We start from the raw sequence: 20,851 nt of genomic DNA, 5'->3' as shown, positions 1-20,851 counted from the left end.
GTACTGTCTACATCAGTGGTTAACTAGAAAGAACCAGCATTTAACACATTAAGAGTAAATTTGGAAGTGGAGATACAGATCAACTGTATAGTATTTTCAAACTGTATGTCAAGAGATATTGAGATTTGACATGTGGCCAGGTTGTAAAAAGACACAATATTTAATATCGCCTTTAATGACGTTCCCCAATCACTGACGCACAACAGTACGTTAGACCTTATTTGCAGATTAACAATTGCAGCTATGCTCTGAAAACACCACTTCCCTCCGGGACACTGCCTGCTATTCGCATCCAATGCAGCAAGAACTTTATGAAACAGCATGTGAAGTTCACATTTACCCCCAGAGACCTTCACGGGACCACCTGAATCATTAGCCTTCACCTTTCTTCTTTCAGTAATTTTTTAAAAAGATGCCAATACCCACCCGCACGTTAGGACAGCACGAAGTGTACGCAATGGCATGAGAACCATTAACAGACCAGACCCAGAGCTCCCACCGTAGTTAGGATTTAAACACCTTTTTTTTTTTCCTCCAGACAACAGTTCGCCGCCGGGCACACGAACGCGCTCACACCGGAGTCGCGGCGCCCTCCCCGCAGCACGCACACCAAGGTCGCTGCCGTGCCAGGGCCCGCCTCGCCGCCCCCGCGGCACCGGGGCCCGCACCGAGCTGCCCCGGGCACCCCCCCGCGCCCCGCACATCGCCGGCCGGGGAACGGCGCTGCAGCGGGGCGCGCGCCGCGACCGTTGGGAGCGCGGGAACGGCCGTTGGGAACGGCACGCGCAGGCAGCGGCGCGGGGGTCGGGGAGCGGGGCGGGGTGGGGGGGGGGGGAGCGCCCCGGGGGTCTTGTGGCCGCCGCCTCACCTGGAGACGCAGTTCTCCAGCACGGAGCTCTTGCCGGCGCTCTGCCCGCCCACCACGGCGATCTGCGGCAGGTCGAGCAGGCAGTTCTGGCCCAGCGCCGCGAAGGCGTCCTGCAGCCGGTTGACGAGCGGGATGAGCCCCTCCATCCCGCCGCCGCCGCTGACAGGTAACGGCCGGCGCACTGCGCATGCGGCCCACCCCCGAACCTGGGGGCGGGGTCTCCACCGAAAGGCCACGCCCCCGCCCGCTGCGGCCACGCCCCCGCCCGCTGCGGCCCCGCCCCCGCCCGCTGCGGGTCCCGGTTGCCCGTGGCGGTGGCGACCCCGCTGCCGTCCCTGCGGTGGCAGCGGCCCCTCCGCGACCCGGCAGCGGCAGAGGCCAGCAGCTTGAAGGGAGCATCCGTGGGGTCCTCCCGGCAGCCCAGAGCTCCCACTGCCCACCTGCCCTGCTCGAGCGGCTGGGTGGGCTCACCCCCACACGAGGACAAGCCTCCTTGGTGCTGGGGCCCTTGGGCACGAGGACCACGGTTGACCCAGGTCCACACATGACGCAGGGGACCACCATTATAACCCTCTGCCCCCGGAGCCCCAACCCTGGCTGGCCACCCCCTCCCGCTGGCAGAGGGCTGCAGCATCCCCGGAGAGCCCCCAGCACAGGGCTGAGCCATGCCCCAGCACCTTTGCGTACATTCCTTCCTCTGCGACTTTGGCACCAAACTGGGAACACGGCCAAACCGGGAGCACACCCAGGAGCCTGGACATGCTTACAGGCGTGGGACCTGGCAGGCAGCTGGCTTCAGCGCTTCCCAGTCTGCCGAGCAGGGTAGTTCGGAGCAGTCCCGGTGGCCAAATTCCTCTCGGTTCCTGCCTGCGATGGGAACAGGAGCAGCGGGAGCCACGATGCGTCCCCGCAGAACATGAGGGGCCCTGGCAAACAGCACTGACGCTCAGACATGGGCAGGAGCACTGCAGGGTCAGACACGCATCCACCAGAACCGGGTCAGGGCAGACCCAAGAAAATGGGTCCAGCAGGGCTGGTAGCAGGGGAGTGTTTCAGGAACAGGCTGGGAAGCGACAGCAAGGCCCAAGTCACACCATTGCAGTGGGTTCAATTAAAAATGCATACTGAGGCTGAGCTAAAAGCACAGGCAAACAACAGAGATTAGCTTTATCTGTGATTACTGGCAGCAGTCACAACAGAAAAATATCCAAAACAGAGGCTTTGGGAGTCCTGCAGCAATAAAAGTTATCCTCTGCGTTAAACCAGACACCGGCCTCGCTCAGCATGAAAAGCAAAACAACAGGGAACTGCGAACATCCCGCAGGCTGACAGATACTAACGGTCTGGAGGATTATCAAAACTTGTTGGCCAGAGCTCTCAATAAGTGTAAAAAGTGACTCTCTACAACAGACTGAGTTCTGGAAACAAACCAGTTTTGCTTTAGCTCAAGCTAAAACATTTATAATCAGCGTAACACAGAGGTGGTTTCTCTAGCAGTGGCTTTGCCACTGTGTTTAGATCACCCCCTCCAGCATCACAGCCTCTGGGAGAAGCCTCATGATCACTTCTATCTAGATGGGGCCTGGGGCGTTATTGACCATATCATAATTATGCCAATTAGCAGCATGATTATTTTTTTCCCCACTCCTGAGTGAGCAGGTTATGCCGAGAGTAACTAGAGTACTACTACTAGAGTAACTGCCTGGCCTTCCTCCAGTTCATGGGGTTCTACAGAGGCTGGAAGTCAGGAAGAACAGTATCATGTTCTGGCCAAATCCATCTCATCTCAGCATCAGAGCACTTTGTGCTGCTCCAGTGAAATAATTAAGACTGGTAGAAGAGCAGCCTGGTGATAGGATTGCATTTCCACAAGAGACAAACGAAGACTAAAAAGGCAGAATGCCTCAGGAGCAACATTATGCACACATTCAGATGGATAACCTGGGGAACTGTGCTTTCCATTAGGTCTTTAAATTACATCTGATTTTTGCTTCCATGATTAAAAAAAAATAAAATAAGAAAATATATACAATTAGGAAAATTTTGAGTTATTCCCCCAAGTCCGGGAAATTTCCGAACCAAACTTTTTTTCCTGTTGAAGCTGAGTTAAAGCTGCTAAGTGACCATGCTCACTCTCCAACTCCATCACTTACAAAAATCCACCCTCCGTCAAAAAAAAGCCACAAGTAGCCAAATATAGATTTCCCACCTCCTGGAAAATGCAGGAACATTTTCATTATGCATGTCCATGTTATCACAAGGGTGCTCGTTTCTCCAACAGCTCCAAGAGAGCAGGCAAGAAGAAAGGAAGGGCACTCAAGTGTATCTTCAAGTCTCTGCTTTTTTTGATTTTTCCAGGCAGCTTGTTCCAAACACTACTGCGGAGCCCAGCCTAGCTTTCTGAATTTATCAAGGTTCAGAGTGGCTAAATTAAAGGAAGCAGGGACAGTACTAGCAGAGACCATTGCAAAGCTTCCTGTAATGAATAACACCAAAAAAAAAAAAAAAAAAAAAAAAAAAAAAAAAAAAAGACCCAAAGCAGCATCAGAAGGCCACACAATAAACCATTTTCCTGCAGAGCACCAGGTGTGACCCCTGAGAGCACAGCGGGAGCACAGAGCTGCACTGCTCACTGGTTAGCCAGCTAAACACGCTCTCTTTTTACCCAACGCTCAGTTGTGCCCCACACTGTTTATCGTTTCCTTTTGCCACGTGCCAGGCTCAGCAAGGAGAGAAGACCTTTACCCACCACCTCTCCCCGGCACGGTGAGAAGGGTGCCCAGCTCCCCAGGGTGGCACGCTGGCCCCGCTGTCTCCATCAGTGTGGTCTGCTCGCTTCCAAGCGTCACCAGCTCCAGCACAGCCTGCCTGGGGCTTCCAGCCTTGCCAAAGCCTCCAGTGCATTTCAGATCAAGTTTGTCCTGCTCTGACTTCCAGAAAAATACATATGGCAAAAATAGCCTGGTTTCAGGGCATAGCTGTAGCATCTCAGCTGAGGACATTTGGATCAGGTCCCCAGGCTGCTTTATAAACACATGCTGGTACAATTCCCTTCATGAAAAATGGGTTATATATAAACTACAATGGAGATTTGCAGCAGGCAGTACCCCAAGGGGAAGCAGAGCACAGATAAGGCTGTGTCCTCCCCCCCCAGGAAGCATTTAGAAGAGGCAGGCCAGCTCCTTCATACACAATCATCTTCTTTCCAGGTACCTTCCTTGCCTCCTTCTTGGTCCAGATGCAAACCCAGAGTCTTGCAGAGCTTTTCAGGGAGCAGATCGCCACGAAACGGGAGGAGGTGTAGACAAGGAGCCCCATGCACCAAGGCTCTCTGGCTTCCAAGTTCCCCGCAGCACCTGGCTCCGCAACACTGGCATAAATGTGCTGGTCAGCATTATGCTCAGACCTTGAAACTGCAAAAGACAGAATTAAGGCCAGTGGAAGAAAGCCAGAGAGGCTGCAGCACTGCGATTAGAAGTAGCAGCTGCAGCATTTCTCCCAGTAAGGAGGAGGCAGCGCTTTCTACCGTTCCCCTGCAGCCTGTGGCACAACTTACTCACAGACCACAAGACAGTGAGCCCAATCCCCATCCCATATGGCCTGGTAACCACTCTCCTGCCCTGTGACCTCCAGCTGGATCCTTTACTTGGGTGCATCCAGTTGCAGGGTAGCAAAAGGCCACTGTGCTGCATTGCAGCCCACAGAGACATTTCCTTGCAGCCCTGAGCACACCAGAGAAGAGCCGTACTCCCTTGCTGCAGCCTCGGTCACAAAGCCAGGCGGGCCAAGTGCTTCCCCAAGGGAAGAATTCATGGACAAAACACTTCCCAGTCATTTCCACCCTCCAAGACATGACTGTCACAGCCCTTGCTGTGCTGTGACCCTGCCATGCCCAGGCAGCAGCAGCACCCCCAGACAGCAGGGCCAGGCTCACCCCAGCAAGGCTCTTCCCCGCAGCTTTTATTACTGCAAGATCTCTCCCAGCTGCTTGGCGTGCTTGCGGCAGGTGACAGTAAGTTCCCCATCCACCTCCACCCTCTTTCCGAGAGCCCAGCCACTTCCAGTCCTTCTGCAGAGCAGGGATCTGGGCTGTGACCCCTAAGGAGGTTATACCATATGGGATATATGTGTGGCACCCCACCGCTGCCAGCCTGATAGCGTCACCGTCCTGCCAGCTGCCTGGCCACAGTGTCACCCTGGGCCAAAGCATCCCAACCACTCTGGATCACCAAACCCAGGGCTGACCTGTCAACTGGAACAGCAGTGGGAGACAAGTTTGATGCTCCGAGAGAGATTTAGGCTGGACCAGATCAAAGCATCCCTGGCTGGCTACAGCCTCACACCTAAGCCGTGCAATGAGTTACACGGCCGTCTCTTTTTGTGCTGGGAAATCCAGAAAGGAATAAAGTCGACATCTCAAAGCCAGCTGAGGTTGCTAAGTGACAGCAGCGCTTGTTCTATCCCCCGGCTTACAGCGAGCCTACACTGCAAAGGAAGGAAGTGAGGAGTAAGGGATGTAAACATGAGTAGATTGCCAAAACACTCAACAGAAACACAGTTGCCAAACATATACATTAGCTGCATGTTTTGACTTCCAGGAGAGAAATATTTACTAAACATCAATTATTCCAGCCTCAGAGCATTTTGCCTGTACCACAGGATTTCAGGGATATGCAGTGCTCATTACTTTACTGATTTTCCAGTATTTCAAGATCAAACTTGAAGGGCTGTCAGTAGCTGCAAGGACAGCTGCAACAAACTGAGATTTCACCCTTACATTGTTTCTAATAGATGGCTTTTGTTTTTCCACCAGGATGTGGCATCACATAGCGATTAGGAAACACAGCAGAAAGGCAGAACTGGACAAGGGAGGGATGAATGCGGCCTTTGTATGAGCTCCTGGGGAAGAAAGGAGGTGGTTTCCATAAAATAAAGAGCACACACACAAACCTATGTCATCGGAATTATGTTGAGAATTGAAAACTAAAGACTACAAATAGACTAAATGCAGCACTGCTGATCCACTTGAGAAATTTGCCATTGCTAAGCTGGATGGATGATACCTTTCAAATAATTGCTTATCATAGAACAGCTTTAGAAACTAACTGTGTGGGGACAGCCAGCCTTCTACCCAGTTCGAGCCCCAGCCTTGTCTCTCCTGTGGACCAGCAACCACATGCTGTCCCGAACAGGCTACAGAGGAGCGATGGGTAGTGAGCAACATACAGAGAGCAAGTGCCTCCACTGCCATCCTTCATCTGAGGCAAGCAGCAGGCCAGCCCCGCTCTCCGCAGCCTGGGAACCATCAAAGGCACTTATTTAAAAAATATCTGCTCCCTCTGTGTCGAAGCGGGCCAGCCGAGGGAGAAAGTAGGGCACCGATTTGTCCCGCTGTGTGAAGGGGAATAAGGCAGGGAGCATCGAAGGGATCTGAACAGAGCAGTTTCTAAAGCAGAACCTGCTGGCAAATTAAAATACAGCGACAGCAGAAGATCGGAGGGACACGCTTGCTGTCCACGTGGCTGCCGTAGTGACTCCTGGGCACAAACAGCCCCATCTTCTGCAGTGTCTGCAGTCCCCACTGGTTCAGGGGCTCAGAGCCCTTGCAATGCCCTTTCCATGGCCTTCACAGGGCTGGGGAACTGCAAACCCCTGGGCTCACACACTCTCTTGCTCGGCTTCCCAAAGGATCCAGGATTTCCCGCAGGTGGAGCCCCGCTGAAGGACAGGATGATGAGGGGCAGCCCACCAACACCCTGGCAGGACAGCGGGTGGTGAGGCTGCCTGGTGAGAGGCGCACGAGCGGCAGAGCCAGCGGCACAACGGCAGAGCCAGCGGCACAGTGGCACAGCGGCACAGCCAGTGGCACGGCGGCAGAGCCAGCAGCACAGTGGCACAGCGGCACAGCCAGCGGCACAGCGGCAGAGCCAGCGGCACAGCGGCACAGCCAGCAGCACAGCGGCACAGCGGCACAGCCAGCGGCACAGCGGCACAGTGGCACAGCGGCACAGCCAGCAGCACAGCGGCACAGCCAGCGGCACAGCGGCACAGCCAGCAGCACAGCGGCACAGCGGCAGAGCCAGCAGCACAGCGGCACAGCCAGCGGCACAGCGGCACAGCCAGCAGCACAGCGGCACAGCGGCAGAGCCAGCAGCACAGCGGCACAGCGGCACAGCCAGCGGCACAGCGGCACAGCGGCACAGCCAGCGGCACAGCGGCACAGCCAGCGGCACAGCGGCACAGCGGCACAGCCAGCGGCACAGCGGCAGAGCCAGCGGCACAGCGGCACAGCGGCACAGCCAGTGGCACAGCGGCACAGCGGCACAGCGGCAGAGCCAGCGGCACAGCGGCACAGCGGCACAGCCAGTGGCACAGCGGCACAGCGGCACAGCCAGCGGCACAGTGGCACAGCGGCACAGCCAGCGGCACAGCGGCACAGCCAGCAGCACAGCGGCACAGCCAGCGGCACAGCGGCACAGCGGCACAGCCAGCGGCACAGCGGCACAGCCAGCAGCACAGCGGCAGAGCCAGCCCTGAGATGAGGCTACTGTTGCCTCCACGCCGATGGCCAGGTCAGATTCCACTTGGAGCTGCTTCTGGTGAGTCATTGTCACTCCTGAGCTGTGGAAGGGTGGCTGGGAAAGGTTTGCTTTGGGAAGCAGCTGACAAAATGATGTCCTCGCTCAGGGTGCCAGCAGCAAAAGGGAGCACGGAGTGAGGGGTCAGTGGTGCCTGAGCAGGTTGCACCTTGGACTCCAACATGTCTCGGTGTCTGCAAGCCGGTCACCTTGGTATTGTGTCTCAAACCTATTTTGGTATCAGCTGTTGCAGGGGAAGAAAGGAAAGCCCCCACCCCGCAATGACTTCTGAAGACTGAGGGAGCACTGGCGGGTCAGCTGCTCTGTAACCAGCCAGGGCCCACGGGTCAGCTCTTCAGCTAAACCTTGCAGGGAGGAACCCGCCTTTGAAACCCTCAGGAGAGAAATAGTGAGCCACCTGGGCAGGAATGGGGTGCCGCGGGAACACCTCAATGGGTGTTTTCCTGCTGACATTTCATCCCACAGGAAGGCCAACCTGAGCAGGTCAGTGTGGCCAGGAGCCTGAGCACAGGGCTGGTCCCTGCCTGCCCAGAGGACGGGGGAAAAAGGGTTGGGGCCACAGGTATCACAGGTCCCACTTCACAGTGGTGATGCCTGGAGAGACACAGAGGAGCGGGCATGCAAAGGGCCCCAGTTTGGGGAAGGCGGCGGTGGGCACAAGGGGCAGCTGCCTGCCCCCAGGATGTGCCACTGAGGAGTGGAGGTGTCTGTACCTTTCCCAGGGGTGTCAGGTGCTCCACAAATAACACAGGCAAAGCACTGTAGGCTTCAGAGCAGCTCTGAGCACTTTATTTTCACAGCTCAGCCCACCCACAGACATCTGCAACCAGGCTCAGGGCAAGCGCTTTGCAAGGACACCCCTGACCAGGGATGCTGGAAACACAGGTAGGGGAGCACAGAGGGAAGGAGCTTTGCTGGAGAGGAAGGTTGGAGCGATGTTTTTCCCACAACAGCAGAGCAAAAGAGACAGAGCCAAACCCACTGCCCTGCCAGACCCACAGCACCTTCCTCCCCTCACCACCCCGACACTGCCCCTGGGGCTGCCCAGCCCCCCCAGTTGCAGACCCCCTCCCAGGGGACCGTGCTGCGGGGAGCACTCCTCCACACCAGTTACGTCCTTCAGGCAGACCCAGGCCACCAGCAGCCCCCCAGGGGCAGCAATCCCAGCCACAGACACCCCTTAGTGTGGGGCCGCAGCACCCACGTGGGGACACCTGTCATTCAAGCAGCACCAAGGCCGCTGTCAGAGGATCCTGACGGCCTGCAGCATGTCTGCCAGCACGTACGAGCTGTCCCAGGGGCGGCCAGGCTGCCTCAAGGCCTCCTCCAGTGCCCGGGCACGTGCTCCTAGCTCTGTGGGGTCCCGCCGGCCCTCAGCGCTGGGCTGGCAGAAGAGGATCTCGTTGACCTCCCCTTCAATGCGGCGTGTGTAGAGCAGCGGGAAGACCTCCCTGAGGGTGGCCAGGACGGACTCCTTCAGCCGGGCGTCGCGGCACACCAAGTTGAGCACAAAGACTCCTGCAGCAGAGCCAGGGGAGTGAGAGTTCAGACCAGCCCACGCACAGCAACCCAGCTCCACACCTCTCTGTGGGAACACAACTAAATCGGTGCCACCCTGGTGCAAGTGGCTCCTCCGCAGCCGCACAAGCAGTACTGACAGCCCGTCAGTGCCCTTGGCCCAGCTCCACATCCCTGCTGCCACACAATCTGTTCCCAGATACTGTCTACACTCTCTGCCTTCCTGCAACCTTTCTTGGCCCTCCGGGATGTCTCAGCCTGCCTGACACAGCAGTGTCATGGGCCACCTGCTCCACCCTGCTCCCTGCTGTCGCAACGCCCACTGAAACACCCAGATCCAGGACCCACCAGGAGCAGCAGATCCCATGCAGCAACCCTGGCTGCAGCTGCTGTTCTCCAGCATGGGAAACAGTGGCCCTGTGACTCAAACCCCACCAGCCCGGCCACAGGGACAACACTGGATTTCTCCTCCTACCTTCTGGCTTGAGGATGGTTTTAACTTTCTGCAGAAAAGGCTTTTCCACGAAGGCTGGGGGTGGGCAGCTCATCCCCACCGTAAGGTCCTTGCTGTCCACATCAAACATGATGGCATCATACTGGGCTGGGGCTGCAGGAGGGAGCGCAGAGACCCATTATCCCGTGAGACAGAGATGAGCCACACGTGGTGGGGAGGAAACAAACGGGGTGGCCAAGACACCTCCTCTGCTATGTTGTGGATGCTGCTGTCTCTCTCAAGGTTTCTCTTTCCAAACGAAACCCACTGCAGCAGCCATCAGCAATGGGGGAGGCAGCAAATCTAAGGTCCCCTGCACACGCTGGCAAGGACGGGCTTGTGAGCTGCCAAGACCTGGCGAGGCTGGAGCTCATGACACATGGCAGGAGATGGGCAGGGACTGGAAGCAGAGGGTGAAAGCAGCCCAGGACTCAGGTCCCCAGCTTGTCACCCAGTGGGATCGATGGAGCAGCCACGATGCTCCATGAAACAATACCTTCAGCTGCCAGCTTGGCCACGTAGTCCAAGCCATCGGAGACGTGCACCTGCATCCGGTCACCCTGGGAGAAGCCGAACCAGCACGTGGCCACCTCCAGCATGGAGGGGTCGATCTCCACCACGGCCACATGGGCCTGCGAGAAGTAGTCGTGGACAAAGAGGGGCAGGCTGCCCCCACCGAGCCCCACCACCAGCACCGCCAGCAGCGTTCCTGCCAACAGAGAGCAGCCAGTGAGCCACCGGGACGGCCGTGCTCACACCACCCATCCCCACGCACAGCCTCCCACCACCGGCTTACTCACCTGGGAGGGGGTCAGGGCCCCCCAGCAGGCAGAGCCCCGCGACCATGGCTTTGTGGTGCTCGCAGCACAGGTAGCTCTTGTCAATGGCTGCAGGTGGCTCAGCAGGGCTGGGTTTCTTCTTGTCCTTCCTCCGTTTTCTCTGGCCTGAATGACAGGAAGCACTGGCTGGTAAGGCAAGGCAGAAGATAGGGATGCTTTCTGGAAACCAGCCACCCCAGCCCCTGCCCCACCCACGGAGCAGGCAGCAGAGCGCAAAAACATTTCCAGAGCCGCCCCAGGACAAAGCAGGCAGGCCTCAGCAGGACTTTTATCTTCCTCCCGTATCAATCTCACTCTCTGACACTCCAAAAAGTCACCCTTGGCCCCTGCCCCTTCCCGGCTGCCACACATACCTGGGACAGGCGCGGGGGCCAGGAGCCGAGCCTCTGACTGCACCACGTTCCTGTTGCGGAGGAAGATGAGGCGTCGGAAGTAGAAGGTGCCATCACCCTTCACATCCTCTACAACGTACTCCCCGCTCAGAGGGCTGGTGTCACGGTGCTGCACCGTCCGCACCCCGATGTCCCCTCCCACGGACAGGAAGGGCACCTGCAGGAGGGATGGGGACCGGTGTGAGGAAGGAAAGGCTACAGGAACAGACCCTGGAGCTCCTGCTGCCCTGACCATGTGCTGTAGGCAGCCAGAGGGCAGCTGGGGACCAGCACATGGGACACCAGGTTCCCCTCCTGTACATGTATGATGGGGTACAGGGAGCAAACACCCAAGATTTCTTGCAAGGGTTGAGGTTTGGGGAGGTGGGGCAGGAAGGAGACAGAAGGGACAGGAAAAGTTAAGGCCTGGATTAAGAAGGGGCTGGATGCTCTCAGGGTTTTGGGATGCCTGGTTTTCTTGGGATGCTGGGTTTTGGAGCGCAAGGACTTCACATTGAACCCTGCCATGCAATTCCCCAAAATCCTCCCTCCGAGCAAAGGCAGCCAGCTAGTGGGAAAAACAAGAGGAGCTACACCTGAGGCCAGTCTCCTCACTGCCAGGGCAGCCAGGTAATGCATTGCAGCTCGGTCCACTCAGAGAAGAGGGACACGCTGCTGCCAGAGCCAGCCTGGCCCTGGTTTCAGGGAAGCTGAGCAGGGATGCTGGGCGACAGGGCTCACCTGCTGCTGGGCAGGGAGGCCCGGCGGGGCCAGCTCCATCACCTTCCCCGACAGCTCCGCCTGGATGCCCGCCATGCCCTCGTAGTGCTGCTCCCTGTGCAGGGCCACGGTGACCAGGCGCCTGAAGCCTGCGCTGGCGGCCAGCTGCCTCCGCCCTTCCTCCGTCCCAAAGAGCCACTCAGTTTCTCTGCCCTGTGGGACTGCAGAAGGGGCTGCCATCAGCCTGGGCCAGTCCTGGTCCCCGAGTGACCATCCAGGCCTTCAAGAAAGGAGCCACGGCGAATGGCAAGACATGAGGAAGAGGTAACACTGCAAGAGTGTCAGGACCTTCCTCATTTTGGGCAGGCTCATGCAAGAGGCTGGAAAAGCCACGCGTCATAAGAAGGGAGCATCCAACAGCCTCATGACCCATCTCTGGGCTGTGCTAAGCCCCAGCTTTGCAGGCACGCAGGGAGGGAACAGTGCTGCTGGCAGAGCCCAGTGCACCTCCGCAAGGTGCAAGAGCAAAAGCAAAGCACAGCCCTGAGCAGCCTGGCCCTGGGAAGTCAGGACGCCCACACAGAACAGTGACACCTTTCTGGCTGTGTCTGCTGCGCTCTGGCTTTACGCAGCGCCTGCTACTGCGGCTGTCACCAGCACCACGAGCTGCAGGAATCAGTACCTTGGAGGCAGGGCAGGCAGCAGCCCTCTGCTGCCAGATGGGCATCCGCTCAGCCAGCAAGCTCTGTGCTAGATCTCTGTTTGCACCACCAGGCAAACAGACGTCCCACCACAAAGCCAAGACTAAGACATCAACCAAACCCCACACAGGCAGGTTATTTCCCTCTCCAGCTCCGAATTCAGCAGGGCCAGGACCACTGGCCATCTTGCAGCTCCTGGCCAGAGCACTGTCTCATTGCAGGCAGGAGAAGCTGTACTCACTGATGAAGATGGCGAAGTGATTGTCCCGGGAAGGTTTCACTGAGGGGCTGTCGACCACATGCAGCGTGTACCGAGGCTGCCCACTCTCTTTGTCGCACAGATCCAGGGAAACCTGCTCCCCGCATGGGGTTTTGCTCAGCTGGCTGCAGAGCAGCGCATAATGCTGCCTGTCCTTCACCGCCGCCACCAGCCGCTCTGCACTCTCCACCCGCATCGGTTTGTCCTGCTCCTCGGCACAGATCTCCAGGATCTGCGGTGCCGAGCCAGGGATCTTCCTGAACTTTGTCATGACATAGACAAAGACAGGTAGGACAAACTGCTGCTTGTCCCCGCTGCCGGCCACCTGATGGACACGCACAACCCAGCCTTCCTGAGAGAAATATTCTACCGCTTTCTTCAGCACGTGGGCTTGAGCCAAGGAGACGCAGAGGTAGCGCCCTCCTACCTGCAGGACCCGGCTAATCTCAGCAAACATCTTGTCCACCTTGGCTACAGTGGCCTCCTCTTCATCGGTGAGGATGGCATCCAGCGTGCCTTTGTCCAGGACCACCTGGAAGTGGGCATCAGGGAAGTCCATGTGAAGCATGTCCATCAGCAGGTAGCTCATCTTTGGCCTCTTGCTCCCGCTCCGCTCTTGCATCTGACGAATCACGGCATCGCTGATGTCGATGTTGATGATGTCCTCACACATCCCCATGTCATACATCTGCTCACTCAGCTCTGAGTTCCCGCAGCCCACCACCAGAACCTGGGGAGCAGCGTAAGAACAGCGTGATGGTGAGAACACCCTGGAAACGTGTCCCAAAGCATTTTACAAGCAAATATCAGCCACGAGCCCTCCGTGAAAACCACACCCGCAGCACCTGCAAACCCACTCTCTGGGGCCCTGAGATAACATTTCCATATAGAAAGGTCACAAGGGCACAGGAACGATGCATCTATTGCACCTTTTTTGGTACAATCTGGGTGCTTTACCCCCAGAGCTCCCCGTCCCAGCACAACTCGTGGGTCTCTGCACACTGGGAGCTTCACACCACCTGTGTCAGCGCACGATGGCAGTTTAAGCCGGGCCACGGCGGCGCAGTTTGGCGGCGCAGTTTGGCGGCGCGGGCGCAGCCCATGGCGGGGGAGGTTCGGCCCGGGCACACGGCGCTGGGTTCCACTCGGGACTCACCTTGTCGCGGGGCCGGACGTACTTATGCAGGACCGGGCAGAGCTCCGGGAAGGCCCCGTACCACTCGAAGGGCCGCTGCCCGCGCTGCCGGAAGAACCGATCCCAGTACCGGGCTGAGCCGAACTCCCCGGGGCTCCGGGGCAGCAGCTCCATGGCCGGGCCGCTCCCGCCGCCGCTCCCGCCCCGCGTGTCCCCGCGCCCGCCGCCCCGCGCGCTGACTGCATCCGGCTGCGCAGCGCGGCCATTGGGCGCAGCGGACCCGCAGCCGATTGGCTGGCTCTTCCTCCGGCCGCTTCCCATTGGCTAGCCGCTCCGCGCAGAAGCGCGGCCCGCCGGCGCGCCCGCAGCTCCCGCGAAGCCGGTCACCCGGGTCTCGGTGCGCTGCGGCACCGGGTCTCTGCCGTTTCTCCAGGCAGCAAAGGCGGCAGGAAATGCCCGGGCAGGCTCGGAGCCCTCTCAGACACAACGGGCCCTGCAAGCCCCTCCATAAAGCACAAACGCACAGCCTAAATACTCCAGCCCTCCAGGGCTGCCCAGCACTTCTGGAGCAATGAAAACAGCGATAAAATACCAGTGGCTTCAAAAGGAACAGCTTTAATGGCAGCCCGCAGCGGAGCAGAGCTCCCCTGCGGCGGAACGTGACACGGACAAGGCAGAGAGCTGCTGGGGGGGTTAGCTGGGAGCGGGCCTGGGCTCTGTAGAGTTGCTCTGATGAAAGAAGGCGGAGAGCTCGCTCAGCGCTCTGTAACGGTGCGAGATGGAGTTCTTCACTGCCTTGGGCAGCTCGGCATAGCTGGAGGGGAGAGAAACCACAAGTGTCAGCAGCAGGGACACGGCAGCATGCGCTCCCCCAGTCACCGAGAGTTCCCACTCTGCTCAATTGCAGCAGGGTGTCCATAGTGACAACAACCCACATCCTGATCTGGGGGTTCCCTGTAACCCACCACGATCAGATCCAGGAGGGAGTTTTCTGCCTGTCACCCTTCCTCGTAAGCAGGTTCCCCTCCACACACAACCCTGACCCTGGCTTGCCTTAGAGCTGCAGGTTAAACACCACTTACGTCTGGTTGTAGCCGTCAGGCTGAAAGCAGGGATCCCAGCCAAAATCTCGGGGGCCTCTGGGCTCCACTATCAGCCCCTGCCACAAGAAAGAACAGCCCCGTAAGCTGTGGTTTCGCAGCAATTCCCTCGCAGCCGCATTTCAAACACAGACTGAAGAGCTACACACAGCCACAGCTCACATGGTGGGTGAAAAGGCTGCAGCACCCACGACCTGTGTTCTCCCTCAGCCTGTTCCCAGCACAGAGAAGCTCCGAGGGCGTTCAGTGACTGAGGGGCCACTAAAGTTGTCCTCAACAGAGCCAGCCCTGTTACAAAATTCACATTCCAGCCCTCTCCCTCAGCATCTTCCCTTCCCCAGGCACAACACCTACGTCAGTCTGGCCTTTGAAGAGCTTCACAGGTTCCTCTGGGTTTCCAGTACTGAATGCGAAGGTACAGAGAGCGTAGGCAGATTTGTCTTCAAACCCAGCCAGCAGCTTGTACAGGCCTGAGTGAAACAGAAAGGATCCTGGCATCAGTGCCTTTCCCTCGGAGCGCAACACATCCACCTAGAGACGAACAGAGGGAGCATTCTGCGTTCACATCCACAGGGGAGAGGAAGAACTACAGGAGGTGACAAAGCTCAGGCACAAGGATGCTCTTGGCCCAGTCCCTTGTACGACTGACGCATCTAACATAGCGTGAACTGCAGGGCCCCACTATTAATTTGGGAGCAAAACTAAACGAGTGCACGGTGCCAGAGAGGACTAAAGACCGCTCTGAGTTAGCATGATTAACACTCATGTTCCCAATGCTAATGCCGGATTTGCAGTCACACTCTTAACCACGGGATCAAAGGCAGTCACGGCACACTGGGGAGGTGTGCATTAGTGCAGAGAGGCTTTGCACAGATGCCAAAGGGAGCAGAAGGTCTTCTGGGCCATACTGATGACAGACAAGAAGCTCCTGTAAGCCCTGCCATCAGTCTGCAGAGACAGGAGCCTGGGAATCCAGGGATGATGCTGAAGCTACTGGGGGAAACAACATCCCAAGAAGAAGGGCACAGAACAGGCTGAAGGAGCGAATGCAGAGGGACAGAGCTGGACAGACAGGAAAGGAACCAGCTAAGAAACAGGCAGTGCGGCGGGCAAGCACGCTCAGCAGAACCCAGCACGGGCAGGGATGCGTTTTGTTTGGAAAGGACTGAGTTACATGCAGAGCAGGAACATGGGAGGCAGTACCTTCTGGTTTGAGTTTTTCCAGAAACCATTTTCTGAAGGGGAAGAAGAGACGAAAGATTAATTTTTGCTATTATTTCTCCATAAATACAGGCATCCCTGAGACACTGTTGCCTACATTTTCATAGCCCTCTGAATCCCTTTTAAATGTGCTGCCAAATCACCTCATTCTGCACTATTTACCAATAAAGACAGACTTAAACTGAATGGGACACAGTGAAAACAGCAGTGGAGTATTTAATTTACTACAGCACTGGGGTCTACGTAAATAATCCAGTTCTCACGCATGAGCACTTACATGGAAAAATACGTTTCTCAACTCAAGTTGTTCACATCTTACACGCAGTTCTAGTGCCAACTTCATCATAAAGCTTTTATGTCTCTGCTTAGAAGAGCTTGGAAGAATTAATCACACTAAAAGTTAATTCCAAGAGTTAAGGCAGTATTTTTTTAGCAGAATTACACTGTAATGTAATAATCTTGTTATCTGCTGAATTAAGGCAGTTCCCTTGAGAACCTATAGGACATTCATCCCAGAGTCCCACAGAAACACATGGTGCATTTACTATGCAGATCCCGCTGTGAGACCAGGTTCCCAAGCTGGCTGCAAGAACAGGCACCACAGATCAGGAGCCAGAGCAAATAATTCAGGTGTGTCTCTCTCATCCTGCACTGTGACTTACAGCAGGGCTCAAGGAGTTCAAGTCCAGCCCCCAGGGTACAGGATGAAGAGAACACAAACGAGTAATCACCTCCTTGACCCTATTGCTCCTGACACGTGGAGAATCTCCTGTGAAACACACCCTGCCAGCCTGCGCTACTAACTGTAGGACACAAAAGGTGAAGCAAGTGCCCTCCTACTTACATGTACGGTCCTGGAAGCCCCCCCAGGGCATTGAAGCACAAGCAGGTATCCTCTACTATAACAGGTCCCCGAACCTACAGCAGAAGCCCAAGAGATGGAAACATCAGACCTCGAGGAATGTACTGCCTCCAACACCATTTTCTTGCTCTATTCTATTGCTGTGTTTCCTTGATAACAGAAATACCACAAAAATCCACCAGCCACCTCAGAGGCCATCCACATACCTGACAGACACAACCAAAGCCATGCTCTCCCCAGACAGGCTGGGGTGGCTGAAGCATGGCAGGCAAGATCTTTCATGGAGAAAACAGAGCAGAGCTGAACATCCTCTGCCTTCTTGGGGGGCAGGAACGGTGGGACAAGGAGAGGGCAAACCGGTGTCCTACAGGCATGCCTGCATTTTCCTTAAGTCCCAATCCTCGCTTGGTTCTTTTAAGATACCTGTTGCTGAGTTTTTACAGGACTTTGGTCATCCTAATGTGAACAACCCAGTGTTTCATAAATAGTAATTGTGTACTGTAAGCCAGGAATGTAGAGAAACAGCAGGAGGAGAGAAACTCCCTCACGCAGGTGCAGGGAGGACAGCACCCAGGTCTGTGTGACCGCAATAATGTAACTGCAAGTTGCTTCCTGAACCATTTGCTTTTGCAGATGGATAAGACTTCTACTGCTTGCTTTTGCTAAATAGATAAGGTTCTGTTTTCTTGCAATTGACAATAATAATTAAGTAATGCTGTAATCTAAAAATAGTATGCTGTAGAAGTATAAATGCTGTAGTCTAAAAATAGTATGTTCAAGAAGTATAAAGGTTTCTGTGTGACTAACAATAAATGGCTCTCATGATGATCATATTGATCGTGTCGTGAAGTCCATACCCTCGCGTCAGATACCCATCCCAGAGACGGCTCTGGAAGGAGATCCTTCAGAAGCTCCAGCTGACAGAAGAGTCCGTGTCCCACACCCACGGGGGATGAAGGAGCTGTCACGTCCTCCCGCTGCTCAGGGGACACGGGGCTGGGGGAGCAGCAGCGGGACTGCCTGAGCGGTCACCAGCGAGAATTCACCAGCACAGCCCGGTGACAGGAGCGCAGACAGGCTGGGCCCGGACACGTCCCTGGCTTCTCTCCGGGCCGATTCCATGCCCCAGTGCCCCTGGCTGCCTCCCGCCCCCCGGGCCGCGGCGTCCCCCGCACCCACCCCCGCCGGGAAAGGGGAAGGACGAAGCGAGTGACCTGCCGGGCGGCTTCGCGGCACTTCTGCACGGAGATCTCGTCCGGCTCCCCCTGGTACTCCGGCACTGGGGACACAAAGCCGGCACTGAGGAGACGGCCGGGCCGAGCCGCCGCGTCCCCCCACGCCCCGCCGCCAACTTACGGTCAATTTTCTTGGCCACCAGCGTGTAGGGAGAGGAGTCCCCGAGGATCTGAGTGACCTGCGGAGGGAGAAGGCGGGGAAACCCGCCCGTCAGGCCCCGGCCCCGCCAGCACGGGCCGCCGCCGCGCGTTGCCAGGCAACCGCCCCCCCACCTCCTCCAGCTTCTTGGCGTTGCCCGTCACGAACACCACGCTCCGCCGCACCGGCGCCGCCATCCTCGCCCCGCGCGGCGCCTGCGCGCTGAGGAGCCAATCACCGCCGCCAACGGCACCGCGCCCGGCAACGCCCAGCCAATGGGGAAGGCTTCCGCCGATGCCCGAGAGAAGGGAACTTCCGGTCCCCCGGGGGAGGGCGCTGGCCGCTCGCCGCCCGCGGGCAGTGCCGCGGGAGCCCGGGCCCACCCCGCCGGGGCCCACCCCGCCGGGGCCCACCCCGCCCCACGGCCGCTGGTCACTGCTGGCTGAGGCCCGGCCTGCAGCGGGCGGGGGCGGTCGCCTCCCTGTTTACTTCCCCAGCGCCTGGCAGCCCTGTGCCTGTTTTCCCTGAAGTAGAACCACGTGTAGTTGGGGAAACCGGGCAGCGAGTTGTGCTCCTGACCCCTGGCACGTCTTTGCGCTTTCTGAAACCAGATTTCCTGTGTGAGAGAGGTGGAGTTTCACCTCGCTGAAGGCAGATGCGGGACCAGCTGGCAGCTGCAGCAACGGCGTTGGTAGGGAGAGCTGGACTCGGGAGGCAAGAGATGGGCCCTGTTCCCGGTGCGGAGCCCTAGAGGGATGGGTTGGTGAAGGCCAGTGGCCCCCAGGCAGAGTGTGATGGGGAGCAGTGCCCTGCAGAGCACCAGGGGCCTGGGAGCATTCCCACTGCAGTACTCAGGTCTCCTCCTCACAGCCAGCAGCCTCAGAAGCTCCTGTTTCGCAAGGGGAATCCCCAGGGGAAGAACTCCTTCCCCTTCGGTCTGGCCAGCTCCCAGAGCTGGGAGAGGCTTTTCCCCACCTGCATACGAGCTGCAGCCATCCATCCCTGCAGCTCCTGTGTCCTCAGGCATGGGGACCCTGGGGTCCGGCCTGGGAGGAACCAGCCCTGCAGCAGGAATGCACAGCTCTGGCCAAAACACGCTGTTCCTTGTAAAAAAGTGATCATGTGGAAAACAGCAGCTAATGAAGAGGTCTGTCTTCTGCACAAGGAGTGAATGGATAAAACAGACTCTACGCTTGGGTGAAGGAATTGTTTTTGTTGTAGAAATCTCCTTCATAATGTCTCCTGAGTGAAAACTAATCCCAAAGCATGCAGACACTGCTGGAAACAACAACCCCTTCCACTCACTACAGTTCTCCCTGCCACCAGCCCAGGGTGGGATGGCATAGGCTGCAATATAAAGACCATGGTATCTCAAAGGAATATAAGGAGGACTGCTCTATAACGTACCTGAGACTGGACATCATGACAGCCTTTTAAAAACAAACATAAAACTATAAAACTTGCTCAATAAATTCTGTTACTGTGAAGCTACTGACCAGGACTGTTGATTGCTGCTGCTGGTGCCTCTCAAAGCCAGACCTGGTCCCTGGAGGTCTGTGCTCAGGACAACCCCAGCATTCAGCTTTAAAGTCAGGCTTTGCCTCGAGCAAGCAACTGCAGACTTGTCTTGCTCAGACCTGGTGCCAGCAGGGATCTGAAGTTCTGACACGCTGCTGCAGCACCCAGGTCCTGTGGGTGGCAGCAGTAAAGGCAAGATGGGGCTGGGAGAGAAAGCCAGAGGTACCAGCAGGACTCTCTAGCAGCAGGAGTAAAGCCTGGCCAAGCAGGCAGGCCAGAGCAGGCACAGCACAGCCATTACACCAGCTCACAGCACCATTAACTCACTTTGCAGCTGGCAGGGAAAAGTAGCCAGTAGCTCAGCGAGACCTGCAGCCCCCCTGCAGACAGACATAGTTCCTCTTCATCCACCTTCTTGTTCCCTGGCAGGTGGAAAGTAGCCAAAGGCATAGGCAGGATGATTTTTGCCCCTTTCACTGGGTGCCTGATCTCAAAACCAGGCTATGCTTCAGGAGGAAAAACCCAGCTTGGCATTCTGGTTCCCACCTGGAGAGACCAAGGCCCACAGAGGGGAAAAGCCCTATTTATACTCCAGCTGGGCAAATAGAGCTTGTAATCACATCTGACCCTCCAGCCTGCTGTGCTCACTTTTAATCCCTTTCTCTGCATGAAGCAGCATCACTGCTCAGGTGGAAATTATGTACAAGGTCCTGTGGGCAGGTTTGGAAAAGGATGCTGGGACGTGGTGCTGGGAATTCTCTGGAGCACCATTTCCCCTCTCCAACACACTAATGAGAATCATTACACTCTTCAGACACACACTAAGTAGGACAATACACTTCTAATCAGAAAAACAAACAAACAGCAAAAAGAGAACCAGGAGAGCTTGATCTCAGCTCAGCTAAAGTCCCAGGCTCAGGGCTGGAAGGAACGAGGGTCCCAAAACACAAAAGGCCTGTCTGGGAACACCACCCACCCCATGGGATCACAGGGACACAGAACAGGCTGGTGCTTGGGACCACAACCACATCGAGGTGAAGGGCTCTGAATGTGAAATGGGCTTGTTCACCCTGGGCCGGTTTCAGGAGAGCTGCCATCCTCCTGCTGTGTCTTTTATGTCGTTGGGCTAATAGCTGGGCTTTACACACACTTCTTGCTTTAGGTTAAGAAAACACTGAAACAGCCCTTTCCTAAAGAATCCCGGCAGCAGAGAGCTGTGAGTGTTCCCCACAACACTATGAAGACATGCAGGAAATCCATATGTATGGTCAAA

General features: G+C 56.8%; 3 protein-coding genes across 4 annotated transcripts in view; all 3 read right to left on the bottom strand.

The window, feature by feature from the left end:
• DNM3 (dynamin 3) overlaps positions 1-1,432 on the bottom strand; it is a 146,747-nt gene extending 145,315 nt beyond the window's left edge. Inside the window, 2 exon segments of the mRNA XM_065648911.1 lie at positions 869-1,243; positions 1,245-1,432. Coding sequence (XP_065504983.1) covers positions 869-1,243; positions 1,245-1,432 — 563 coding nt within the window.
• Positions 1,433-8,494: 7,062 nt separating this feature from the next.
• METTL13 (methyltransferase 13, eEF1A N-terminus and K55) lies at positions 8,495-13,720 on the bottom strand. Of its 2 annotated transcripts, none has more exons than XM_065649069.1 (8): positions 13,525-13,720; positions 12,351-13,098; positions 11,430-11,629; positions 10,671-10,866; positions 10,279-10,422; positions 9,975-10,187; positions 9,461-9,592; positions 8,495-8,985 (listed from the first exon to the last, which is right to left on the bottom strand). In XM_065649069.1, exons 1-8 carry the CDS (start codon positions 13,675-13,677, stop codon positions 8,711-8,713), a joined length of 2,061 nt encoding a protein of 686 aa, XP_065505141.1. In that variant the 5' UTR covers positions 13,678-13,720; the 3' UTR covers positions 8,495-8,710. The 2 variants fall into 2 exon arrangements, with proteins under 2 accessions (XP_065505141.1, XP_065505142.1); XM_065649070.1 differs by having other exon boundaries at positions 10,279-10,443; positions 13,525-13,711.
• Positions 13,721-14,105: 385 nt separating this feature from the next.
• Positions 14,106-18,271, bottom strand: ITPA (inosine triphosphatase). Its single transcript, XM_065648912.1, has 8 exons — positions 18,195-18,271; positions 18,043-18,100; positions 17,901-17,965; positions 16,669-16,742; positions 15,807-15,838; positions 14,958-15,073; positions 14,586-14,662; positions 14,106-14,317 (listed from the first exon to the last, which is right to left on the bottom strand). The coding sequence occupies exons 1-8, from the start codon at positions 18,255-18,257 to the stop codon at positions 14,197-14,199; spliced, it is 606 nt and encodes a 201-aa protein (XP_065504984.1). The 5' UTR covers positions 18,258-18,271; the 3' UTR covers positions 14,106-14,196.
• Positions 18,272-20,851: the final 2,580 nt, after the last annotated feature.

This window comes from Caloenas nicobarica, chromosome 20 (genome assembly GCF_036013445.1).
Source record: "Caloenas nicobarica isolate bCalNic1 chromosome 20, bCalNic1.hap1, whole genome shotgun sequence".
NCBI lineage: Eukaryota > Metazoa > Chordata > Aves > Columbiformes > Columbidae > Caloenas > Caloenas nicobarica.
Note: the sequence above shows the minus strand (reverse complement) of the source record. Positions and strands in the feature narration are given on the sequence as shown.

Excerpts from the sequence above, each read along its gene's own strand:
- ITPA (XM_065648912.1), bottom strand. The coding sequence starts at position 18,257 with ATGGCGGCGCCGGTGCGGCGGAGCGTGGTGTTCGTGACGGGCAACGCC. Across the intron at positions 18,101-18,194 it reads ACGCCAAGAAGCTGGAGGAG|GTCACTCAGATCCTCGGGGA; the intron begins GTGGGGGGGCGG and ends CTCCCTCCGCAG. Across the intron at positions 15,074-15,806 it reads GGAAAAACTCAAACCAGAAG|GCCTGTACAAGCTGCTGGCT; the intron begins GTACTGCCTCCC and ends TGTTTCACTCAG.
- METTL13 (XM_065649070.1), bottom strand. The coding sequence starts at position 13,677 with ATGGAGCTGCTGCCCCGGAGCCCCGGGGAGTTCGGCTCAGCCCGGTAC. Across the intron at positions 11,630-12,350 it reads TCACTTCGCCATCTTCATCA|TCCCACAGGGCAGAGAAACT; the intron begins GTGAGTACAGCT and ends CCCCTTCTGCAG. Across the intron at positions 9,593-9,974 it reads GGCCAAGCTGGCAGCTGAAG|CCCCAGCCCAGTATGATGCC; the intron begins GTATTGTTTCAT and ends TCCCTCCTGCAG.